The sequence below is a fragment of the Antechinus flavipes genome, chromosome 2 (genome assembly GCF_016432865.1).
Source record: "Antechinus flavipes isolate AdamAnt ecotype Samford, QLD, Australia chromosome 2, AdamAnt_v2, whole genome shotgun sequence".
NCBI classification, from domain to species: domain Eukaryota; kingdom Metazoa; phylum Chordata; class Mammalia; order Dasyuromorphia; family Dasyuridae; genus Antechinus; species Antechinus flavipes.
This window is the reverse complement of record NC_067399.1, coordinates 272,873,321-272,885,658: the sequence shown is the minus strand read 5'-3', so window position 1 is coordinate 272,885,658 and position 12,338 is coordinate 272,873,321. Positions and strand designations below refer to the sequence as shown.

The window sequence follows — 12,338 nt, the reverse complement described above, 5'->3', positions numbered from 1 at the left end:
CACCTTAGCACTCTAAACCTCAGTTCTGTCACCTGTAAAATAAAAGGGCTGGACAAGATGGCCTCTGGGTTCCTTCCAACTCGAAATACATGATCCCAGTGTCCCGTGGTATCTCCTGGAAGCCCTCCTTGCTTTTAAGTGGCTGCCCACTTTCTGCTCCTCCATCCTCCTTCTCTCTGCGCTGAGCCCCTTTGGGGGATTCTCCCAGGCCAGCGAAGAAGAGCATCTTGAGCCTGGCCTCCCTAATCCAACTCCGTAGCTTTAGGACAACAGAGAAATAGAAGAAGGAAGTCCTAAGGCAGGAAGTGCTGGGGGTGAGGGTGAGGGGGTGAAGGAGAAGGAAATTATGGCCTCCCCATAAAGTCTTTCTAGGCCGGACGGGTGTTCCTCATGCACCTTCTCAGTGGGCACAGGTGCTCGGGCAGCCACTGATTTGCAATGCAGATAGAGACCAGGCTGCTGCCCCTAAAGTTCTTGGATCTTATAAGAGGGTGCTGACTTCCGGACTGGGCTACTTGGGGAGGAGAGCACCATGTGAGGCAGGTTTCATTCCGCTCTGTCTCCTACCAGCCGCTGACCCTCCTACCAGCCTCTGGCCTCCCTTGTACTCTGGCAGGATGTCTTTGCTCAATCCAATCCTGCTGCCCCCTGAGGTGAAGAGCTATCTAACCCGAGGAGAGCGCTTCATCAAATGGGATGATGTGAGTGGGGAGAAGGGGGAGCATGGGGGGAAGCCAGAGCTGGGGCTTTTCCTCAGAGAGCTCCCGAGATCAGATCTGGGGGAGGTGGATGGGGGGGGGGGGCAGTGGGGCTGGCTTCTCCCACCACGGGCTGGACATCGGGGCGGACGGCTTCATTCCAGGCAGTGTAGGGTGTGTCTGGGGGCACAGTTGTGCTTTTCCCTCATCTGCAGATTCGTCCATTAGTGTCACTGGGGGGGGTGTAGCTGTATCCATAATGGGGTACACATGTCTGAGAACCCACCCTCTTCTCTGGGGTCGTGAGTGGGTGTGGTTCAGAGAAAATCTGAATCAATCATCTGGTACTTTGTAAGTGGCTGCCGTGTGCGAGGCAATATTCCTGCTCACAAGGAGCTTATATTTTAATGGTGTGGATGGGTGTATATATCTAAATAGGTGTTTGACCACTCTACGGCCGTTATTGGAAAGGAAAGGTCAGTTTCTATTAGTGATCTCAAAATGTCAACTGGAAAAGGAAGAATTCTTCTTGGGAGCTGAATCAGGGTGAGGGAGAGCAGAGAGAAGCACAGGGAAGGGAATAAGCATTTATGTAGTACCTACTGTGTGCCAGGCACTGTGCTAAGAACCTCACAACAATCCGGGGAGATAGGGGCTATTATATTACCCCCATTTTATAGTTTGGGGAAACTGAGGCAGAGAGAAATTAAGTGACTTGCCCAGAGTTACACAGCTAATAAATATCTGGGAACTCAGGTCTTCCTGAGTCCAGTTCCAGGGCTCCATCCACTGAGTATCTACAGAAGTTTCTCATTATGATTTGTCCCTTCCCTAACCCTCTAAAACTTTTTTTTCCCTTGGGCCACTAAAAAGAAAATCAGGAACTGTCCTCTGAGGAAGCAGTGGGAGGAAGAAAAGATTAAGGGTGACTGCATGGTCTGGAGAGCTGAAAGGGCGTGGAAAAATCAGACAAGAGCTAGTGTGCCAGGGTGGACCCAGGAAATGCTTTTTCTAAGGGAGATTCTTCCTGACTCTGGAAATTAAGACTATGAGGCAATTTCCCTGGACTTCCAGAGTCCTGGGGAAGAGGAGTGAAGGCTCAACTAGGGTAGCTTTCCTGGACCTTGGGATGTAAACCAGTTGCTCATGGGAAAAGGTTTTCTTAAAAAAAAGAAAGAAAGAAAGAAAAAGAAAAGATTTTCTTCCTGGTGATGGGACTCAGATAGTAGAAGCTCACAGGATCAAAGTAGCCAGAAGGGACCTTAGAGATCCCCAACTCCAATTTTTTACATAGCATATATCATTTGAAAACTGAGGCCTGAAGAGGTTGGGAACTGCCAAAGTTCTTTTTGTTGCACCAAATTCTCCCCTGTCAACAGGATTACTAATCTATCAGACAAGAAGTCCTCCCTACTCTTCAATGAACATCACTTTGAATGATAGTGAATCTTAAGGGCAGTTAGTGACATAGTGCATAAAGCACTGGCCCTGTAGTCAGGAGTACAAATCTGACCTCAGTTCCTTGATGCACTATGTGACTATGAGCAAGTTACTTAATTCTGACTGCCTTAAAAAAATTAAAGAAAGTGAATCTGGTCCACCTTAGCCCCTCCTTAAATGTATGTGAACAAGGAAGTAGATAGGATTGTTTTGGATTTTTTTTTTGGATGGGGGTGGAAGGGATGGGGGGGGGGGGTTCAGAGAAGGGTGGATGGATGGGAAGGGAAAGTATTGAGTAGGAGGAGGTAGCAAGAGTTTCCAGGAATCAGGCAAAAGAAGAGAAACAGGTCCAAAGTGAAAGACGAAGTGGTCTCTTAGTACTTCTGGGAAAGTGTATAACCAACCAAGTCGAGGTCAAGGCTTAGTAACAAAGAACTTCTGAATTCCTTGCACTCTTCCCTTACCTCCAACCCAATCCCTTCCCCTCTAGAGGATAAAGTAGGTTCCTGACCTGAGAATTCAGTAGAGTACTTCCTTCATCAAGTACTTCCTTCATTCAGGCACTATATTAGTGGACAAGTGTACAATAAGGTTTTGTTGATAGAATGGGAAGAACTTTAGATTTGCAGGCAAAGGATATGGTTTCACATCCTAGTTCTGCCATTTACTACAGTGATCCCTTCTACACAGTGGAAGTTAGGAAACGGAGCCCCCTCAATCTGGAAAATCTGTATAAAATTTTTGGCCTTCCCTTTATACCTGAGAAGAAATCTGATTTTTTTTCTTTTTCTTTTATGGGGTGGTTATAGTACCTTATTGTAAAATTTGGATTAAGTATTTGGTCAAAGGTTCTGCTTCACTCACTGGACTTTGACTGTCATTTGCGCCTTCTGCAAAACTTATAATTTTGAGATGTGGAAGGGATAACTATACTTGTAGGTCTTGGGCAAGTCATTTAGCTTTTTCCTGATCTCAATTTCCTTATCCATAAAATGAGGGGGTTGGAATTAGATGTCTTTTGAGCTCTAAATCTGAGATCATATGATTCCCTCAAGCAGTTTACAATATAGCTGGTAAGAGGGGACATTCATAAAAAGATAACTAAAAGATATGAAGTATATTGAGTGGCAATGAGTGGTATAGATAATAACAATAACAACTAGCATTTGCATGATACTTTAAGATTTGCAAAGCACTTTACAAATATTATCTCATTTTGTTTTCATGCAAATAATAATGATTTGTTTCCTCTTTGCCCGTGCTTATTCCCTTAATTTCTTTTTCTTGTCTTATTGCTATAGATGTTCAGAATTTTAATAAAAAATAATGATGGCATTTATGCCAGATCATTTTGGAAAGGCCTCTATTATTTTTCCATTACAGGTAAAGCTATTTTAAAAAAGTTTTTCATGTTTTTTTTTAAAACAATATTAAGGAAAGGTTCATTTATTCCTATGCTTTCTTATGTTTTTAAGAAAACTACCTGTTATATTTTATCAAAAGCTTTTCCACATTTAATTGTTTTTGTTATTAATATGGTTCATTATATCTGTTGTTTTCTTAAGGTTGAACCAGCCCTGAACTCCAACATAGTCATAGTGAATTATCTTATGAAAAGATCATTCATTGATTGTAGCCTTTCTGTTAATAATTTTTACATAGTTTTACATCAATATTCATTAGAGATATTGGTCTATATGATTTTCATTCTCTGTTTTAATTTTCCTAGATTAGGTATTAGGTATTAGGACCACATTGTTTCATAGAAAGTTTGGAAGAATGCATTTTTCCTATTTTCAAAATAATTCATGTAGTGGTGGGGTTAGCTGTTTTTGGAATAATTGATAGAATTTATTTGTAAATCCATCTGAGCTTGAGTTTTTTGTGGCATTCATAACTTGTTCATTTATTTTTTTTAAGACTGAATTATTCTATATTAGGTGGTACAGTGAATAGAGTACTCAGTTTGGATTCAGGAAGACTCATTTCATGAGTTCAAATCCAACCTCAGACATTTGCTAATTGTGAGATTCTGAGCAAGTCACTTAACCTTCTTTGCTTCAGTTTCCTCATCTTTAAAATGAACTGGATAAGGAAATGGCAAACCATTCCAGTATCTATGCCAAGAAAACCCCAAATAGAGTCACCAAGCGTCAAATACAACTGAACAACAACAAAAATAAAAATTCTTTATTCTGTTCATCTGTATTTTATATTTTTTTGCAAATATGTATTTGTTTTGTATATGTTAGCATTTTTGTCTTGGGATATCCTGGTTCAAGATCACTTGTCCTTCAATCTCAGGTTTACTTTCAGCTAATCGGGAAGCTTCCCGAATGCTGCTGGACATTTGTTGCCAGATATACATTATTAATTACTTGCCCAACTAGGTTTTCCTTCCTTCTGTCCCTTTCCTCCAAAATAGTTTTATGTAGGAAATAAAATAAATTTAAATATCACTGAGTCTCAGGATTGGAAGAGACCTTGTAGGCCTCTGGTTCAATATATACCTGAACAGGAATCCCCTTTGCAATGTCCCCAACAAGTGACCATCCAGACTTCTCGTGAAGAAAATTCACTCTCATCCAAGCAAGTTCACTTTTGGATATTCCACTTATGTACAGCTAAAATTGTTTGGAAGTTTTCCCTTGCATGCACAAGACCCATCAAAGTTGAAATCTGTATTTTTGTCACTTTGCTCAAAGTACAAGATGCAATCAGTTTTCTACATCACCTTGAAAATAGGTACAGTACTTGAAGTCAAGAAGTATTTATTAAATGCCTACCTTGGATTAAGCTCTGGGGATACAAAGAAAGGTAAAAGCTCTCCTAGAGAGCTTTTGCTCTGAAGGAATTTATAGGCTACGGTGGGGAGAGGAGACAACAGGCAAACAACTGTGTACCAACAAGATATATTAGGGTAAATTGAAGAACTGGTATCAGAAAGGGCTGCTTGTAGAAAGTAAAAGAAGTGAGGGAAGCTGGGGGCAGAAATGAGGAAGGAGTGCATCCCAGGCATGGGAGACAGTTGGTGAAAATGCCCTGAATGAGGAAATGGAGCATCATATGTGGGAGGGACAGCAAAAAAGGCCAGTTACATGGGATCACAGAGTGTGTAGAGGGGAATGAAATGTAAGAAAACGCTAAAGGTAGTAAGACAAATGAAAGATCCCGAGAGAGTTTCTGGGTAATTAACAATCAATTTGTTCATTAGGCTAGCTGGCAATCAATAAACTGGCGGTCAGTGGTTTCTGTTGGTAACCAAAGATCCCCAGTGGAGAATTGTAAAACCTTAAATAATTTTCTGAAAAGGAATGTCCCTGACAAGTGAAAATCAACCCTAATTATTGGACATTTAATGAGTAGGTAGGCTTTAGCTTCCCTAGTTAATTATATAGTTTGATCATGAGATTCATCAGCCTCCAGAAATCTGGATCTGGGAATCCATCTCCATCTGAACCTCTCTGGTTAGTTTTCTTCTTCATGAGTTGGTTCACCCTAAACTCTAACAAAGGGATAAAAAGGACAGGAACTCATTTCCTTGAGGAAAGAACTTGCCCAGATTGGATTTGGTTTATACTCTAAAAAGAAGCTAGGTCTCCTAGCAGGGTGGAAATAACATCTAAGATTGAAGGCCATGTTCCTTGAGGGCTAGAAATAGCCTCATCAATCAGTTATATCATTTACAAGAGATCAGATTATGAGATTATAAACACCAAATAGAAAATTTTACATCTGATCCTGGAGGTAATAGGAAGGTACTAGAGTTTTTTAGATAAAAGGATGATAATGGTCTTTCAAAGGGTGCTAGAAGAATTCAGAAAAAGAAGTTTTTTTCCAAGCTGAAATGATCCAAGTATGCTTCAGAAAGGATGTGGGGCTGGAATTGAACTTGAAGAAGGAGTATATAACATATTGAATGCTGGACTTGAAATCAGAAAAACTTCAGGTTAAATTCTACCTTCAGTGCTTACCAACTATTGTTGTGATTTTATTTTCATCTTTTCTTTCTTTCTTTCTTTCTTTCTTTCTTTCTTTCTTTCTTTCTTTCTTTCTTTCTTTCTTTCTTTCTTTCTGTCTGTCTGTCTGTCTTTCTGTCTGTCTTTCTTCCTTTCTTTTTAGTAGCAGCACTTTCTTTTTATTTTACCTTTTCTTTCTTTTCAGGGAAAACATGCATTTTACAGTATCTGTAAACATAAGAATATATTACGCTGACTTTTGAACTCAGTACATTTTGTAATTCTGGAATCACTTATCAAACCCAATGTAACATGCAACAGCAAAAGAGAGAAATACATTAGATTAGGACATTTTATGACTGATAACAGCTGTTTTTGAAAGATAATTTTATTAAATTAATCCATTGCACTTGGTCGTTTTATTGCTATAAGCAAAAATGGCCATTTTATTATTTTAACACCTTTCATTTCTGAGTTTAACTGGTTGCCTTATTCTGCTCATGCATTGTAAGTTTTCATGTGGACAAAAAAAGATAATTTAGAACACATTTTGTTGTACTATGATCACAGTGAGAAAATAGAAAATAAATTTCTATGACATCAAATCCATTTTCACCAACAGAGAAATATTAATACTTCTAAAGAAAAATTCTAGGACATAAAAAATTTTTTTAATTGAGAGCATTCATTTTTGATGTCTTTGAGAAGATATATGAATACCGAATCAATTAATTATATGTCAAAAACTGTGGCATACCTATATATGCAGTATGTTCTCAGATAGTTCAGCATTTTAATGATCACAACAGATATCACACAGTTGACTCAAAGCTTTGTGCTTATGTGTACATTTGAAAAGAAAATTTAATCAATGCATGAAAATTTCACCCCTTTCAGGATGTAAATTCCACATCCCTACATATTGTATTTCTACATATAATAATATGGTGATGATATAACTCCCATGAACAAGAATTTCTAGTGACATCTGATTATATGACAAAACTTTACTGGTTTTGCTACACTGAAGGAACATTTTTATTCTCTAAATGAAGACAGATAAATGGGGACTATTTAATACAATTGCTTTTCTTTTCCTTATTGAAGAAGGAAGTTAGAGGTAGGGAAACTAATGGATACCAGGGACTTCTACATACATACATATATATATATATATATATATAATATATATATATATGGAATATATGCAAATTTCATATTTTAAAAAAGTTTGCTGTTCTGAAGTGTTATAATTAACATATGTATTAATGACATAAGATTCCCTCCTCCTTTGCCCACTCCCTTTTTTGGGTGGAAAACAATGAGGAAAACCAAGGAAAGAATATTAATTTTTCAACCTCTTCCAAACAGGAAAAGGAAACATTTCCTTAAACATACTTTCTAGTGAAAATGATTCCTAGATCAGAGAAAGCTTCAATTTTTTCCCTTTATACTGTTTTGATTGTTGCTCAGTCTTTTTTTTTTATTATTATTTAAAAGGATCTATATAGTTATGGGTGATTTTTGACTTTCAAATTAATTGGATTTAAGTGAGGCAACGTTATACAAAGAAATCAATCTCATTTTCTTTTCCTGAATCCATTGGGAAACCAAGACTCAAGAAGACTGGTGATTGACTAGGATGCCACGCATGATCTTGGCATAGATGTCTGGCCAAGTTCCACAGTGTCTACTACCTATGACTAGAAAAATCATTTAACCTAGCTAGGGTGTCACTTCATTATCTGCAGAATGGGCATAGTAATAACTGTAATTCCTACTTTATGAAGCTGGGGAAAAAAAGGTTGTTTGTTTTTTTCAAACTTGGAAGCATTCTATATATGCATATGTATCATCAGTATTCTATATATGTAGCATAATAATGATAACAGCAGCTAACATTTATATAATGCTTTCTATTATACTAGGTACTGTGTTAAGTGCTTTATAGTTATTATCTCATTTCATCCTTACAACAATCCTGGAAGGTGGGTGCGATTATTATACCCATTTTACAGATGAGGAGACTGAAACATATGTGTATTTATATTTGCATATATGTGTGTGTACATACATATGTATCTGTGTATTCTATAAGAATAATATAAACAAAGATATAGAGAAAAACAGGGACAAGACTAAAGGGGATTGTGAGTATCAAATAATGGGGTTTGAACTTTTTTCTTGTAGTCTTTAAACTTTTTGGATAACATATCCCTATCAGTTAAGAAAAAATTCATATTTATATATCATGTATAATACTGTATATAAATGTTATATCATTTATAGATAATATATAACATTGTATATAATATAATGCTACATATTATTTATATATATAAATAACAGTTTATATAATTTATATTATATATTATATATAATGTTATGTATATATTTACCTATTTCTAAATTATATACATTTACAGCATTGCATAGTGGATAGAGAGCTGTCTCTGGAATTAGGGAGACTCTGATTTGACTGTCAGACATACACTAGTTGTGTGATCCTGGCCAGTTTCCCTCTCTGTGTCCCAGAAAGCATTCTAGCACCATAAGCCACAAAAGAGTTTCAAATCTGCTTTGGTAGAAGGAGGTTTCTCATTCTCTATTTCCCAAATGATGAAACACCTACCACTGATACAGATTTGCAATTATATCAATGAAATTTCAGATCTGATTCCTATCTTTATTTTTAATTGTGTTCTATAGTACAAATAATCATGTACATTATAAAACTTCCACAAAAATAGGAATTAAAAAGAATGAGAAGAAGATGAAATCATATTTGATTATGGAATCGATAAGGACTACTGGAGTTTCTCAACTAGGAGAGTGACTTGGCCAGACCCAAGTTTGGGAATATCTTCCTTGTGGAAGATGGGCTAAGCTGGGGGGAAGATGGGAGGCATGGAGACCAAGTAGGAAGCTATCGTAATAGATTTGGTGACTGATGGAGTATGGGGGAGTAGTGAATGAGGAGTCAAAAATGACAGTGAGGGATTACTACTCTAGGAGATTAGAAATTCCTGGATCAAAATAAGGAAGTTCAGTAGAGGGATATATATGTTTTAGGAAAGATAGTAAGTGTGATATTTACAATACAATTCACAATTTCTTCATGCCTATTTATTCTTTACAACTCATTGCTTTCTGCCAGAAAAAAAGGTGGGGGGAGGGCTCTTACTCATTAATTACTCCCCAGGAGTGCAGAGCCCACTATTTAGGGGCACTTACCACAGACAAGAATTGATCTGGGAGCAGGGTTTTGAGATCCTGAGCGCTGGGAAGGAAAAAAGGAATTCTGCTTGTGCAGCTGCTGTGGATGCCTGGGTAAGGCTTAAGGGCAAAAGTATCTGACAGAAAGAGGTTATCTGCAGCATGGAGGGTTGCAGAGAGACTAAGACAGATGAGGATCTTTTGAGAAAGGGCCAGGAGATATGGCAATTAAGAGAGCACTAGTAACTTTGGAGAGAACAGTCTCAGGTGAAGGATGAGGTCCAAAGTCAGACTGCAGGGGGATTGGAAGTGAGTTAGAAGACAAAAATTAAAAGCCTAGAGCTAGACAGCTTTCTTAATGAGTTTAGCTAAGAAAAGGAAGAGAGATATAGTACTATAGCTAGAGGGAATGTTGAGATCAAATGAGGTTTTTTTAAGGATGAGAGAGATAAGGTAGTGTTTATGGGCAGCAGGGAAAGTACCAAAAGAGAGGCAGATTAGATGAGAAGAGGGAATCTCTCATTTGAAGAGAGAAAGTAGGATTGCTTCTGTTAAAAAAAAAAAGATAGGATGGGATCAAGGATGCATGGGGAGAGGTTTACTTTGGTAAGGTAAGGACTCCTCTTTTTAAAAGAGATCTGGAGCTCAGAATAAACCTGAGGTTGCCTTGAAACAATTCAGCTTGGCTTAAGGAAGAGAGAAGGGGAGAGGAATAAAATGGGGATGGGGAGGAAGATGGGTGCTATATCACAGATCTGAGTTCTTTTCTCTACAGGAGACTTCTGTGGCATCCCCAGTCATCCTCCGAGTGGATCCCAATGGCTATTACTTGTACTGGACATATCAAAGCAAGGTGAGGGTAGCCCTGAACCCATTTCCATCTATCTTTTATTTGTCTTTTACTTATTCTACCAGAAGAGAGAGAAGATAGTTCCTGAAATAGTTCAAAAAAGTATGTATAGGAGAAAAGTCCCAGAGGGAAACAAACTGCAGAAGGTCGAGCTCTCATGACTTCCCCTTGGAACAGGAGGAACAGGACTGCCCCAGCCCCTGCCTCTGGGCAGACAGAGCTGGATCCTAGGCCCAAAGACAATGCCCGGATGATCAGCTCTGCTTCCCTCTGAACATGGAGTTAGGGTCCTCTCAAAGAACAGCTGGAAAATTACACACCCTCCCAGCCCTAACCACCCAATTATTCTACACACACACACACACACACACACACACACACACACACACACACTGAGGTGTCACACCTCTTCTATTTAGTCGCTGCTACTGCCTGGACCCCAGTATCCTTGGGGAGGAAAGACCTGGGTTTTTGGTGATCTAATAAACAAAATGTTGGGAAAATCTAAAATCTACAAAGGGAAGATTTGAGCCAGCTCCACCAGGATGATTAAAGGGAGGAAAAGAGAAGCTAGTATGGAGTGCAGAGATCCAAGGCGAGGCTCTCCTTCCTTAGGTCTCTACATGAATCAAACAGTAAGATGTTAGAGTTGGGAGGAGGCAATAAAAATCATTTAGAGTATGAGCCTTTCATTTTTACAAAAGAACAAGCTGAGATCACCACTATTTAGTGACTGAGCTTGGATCAGATCTCAGGATCTTCTCAGTCCTGAGCCAGAGTTCTGCTCTTTACTCAGTTCTAAAGGAAAGAAAGAGGGGAGTAGGATAGGATGAATCAAATGGCAATTAAAAAGAGGAAAAAGGAAGAAAAGGAGGGCTGATCCATGGTCTACTCTAACTATATCATCTTTTTCTAGAAAAAAAAAGAATTTTGAACATCTATAGTCAAGCACACCTTATCTGGAAGATAAATTAGAAAGACCATTTTTAGGGCCTCTGATAGTTTATGGCTGCCCCACTCTCCCATCTTTAACTCCACCTCATTTATTTTTATCTCTATCTTACTCTCAAACCCTAATTATCTCAGGAGATGGAGTTCCTGGACATCACCAGTATTCGGGATACTCGGTTTGGGAAGTTTGCTAAGATGCCCAAGGTAAATAGGGCTGTATGGGTCTTGCTGGGTTTGGAGAGAAGGAAGGGAAGGGCACAAAGTTAAGGTACAGAGAAGAAATTGACTCATCAGCATATTTCCAGGGTAGATGGGGGACATACCCTGGAGCAGGCTGGGGCTGGGATGTAAGAATTCTGATCAAGAAGGGAATTTCCCAGGGGCTAGGTAGCAAGATTTAGAGCCAGATGCTAAAAACGATATGCTCTCTGTTGCTTATACTGTTCTTGGGTCTTTGGCCTTTCCTCAAGCCATTGGGCAGATGCTGTCCTCTCTTCCTTTTCCAAAAAGAAAGAAAAGGAAAGGAAAAACATAGAACTGGGAGAGAAAAGTCAGGGAAGGAAAAGAGATGACTAGAATTTTGTTCATTTCTGTAAACCACCCTGCCCCTGAAGCTCCCCAGACTTGACCAGAGTCTCCTGGTTGCTGCCTACATAAGGTTTCACTTATATTTATAGGAAACCTTTGTTGTACAGATAAAGTCAGTAGGGAAATTAGGAGGAGGAGAAGCAGCAGTGAGCTTGCTCCTTGGGGAAGGGGAAGCAGGACTCACAAAAGTAGCTTGAGAGCCTGTGTAAGCCTCTCCCTCACTGGATGCCTCAGTTCTCCCTTAAATCCTTCTTTTTGACAAGGATAGGATAGGAAGGAGGGAGCAGGAAGAAGGTTCTCAGGAAGGATTGGAGGGGTGTGTTGTTTGGTACCTCCACCTTCCCTCCTCCTTGTGACTACTACCTCCCTCAATCTGTCCTCCCTTTTTTTTAAAGCTCTTTCCCCCATTCTTATTCCTTTACCCTTCTATTTCTGCTATACACCCTCCCTCCTCTATTCTACTCTCCCTCTTCTCCTAACCCCTCCCCTGAAATGGGCATGATGTTTCCTGTAAATGAAAATCTGGAGAGAGGGAGCCGAGAGAATGGAATGATGTTAGGGGTGGGGTGGGGGATAATTTCCTAGCTTGTCCCCTCCTTTGCTATTGCCCCTGCCCTTCAAACCCCTCCTGAATGG

General features: G+C 39.2%; 1 protein-coding gene across 4 annotated transcripts in view; it reads left to right on the top strand.

Annotated features, from left to right (window-relative positions):
• The first annotated feature begins 334 nt into the window (after positions 1-334).
• PLCB2 (phospholipase C beta 2) overlaps positions 335-12,338 on the top strand; it is a 39,556-nt gene continuing 27,552 nt past the window's right edge. For all 4 annotated transcript variants that reach the window (XM_051977074.1, XM_051977073.1, XM_051977071.1 and 1 more), the window contains exons 1-3: positions 335-701; positions 10,089-10,166; positions 11,250-11,318. In XM_051977074.1, the coding sequence (XP_051833034.1) occupies positions 618-701; positions 10,089-10,166; positions 11,250-11,318 (231 nt within the window). In that variant the 5' untranslated portion in view covers positions 335-617. The remainder of the gene's footprint in view (positions 702-10,088; positions 10,167-11,249; positions 11,319-12,338) is intronic.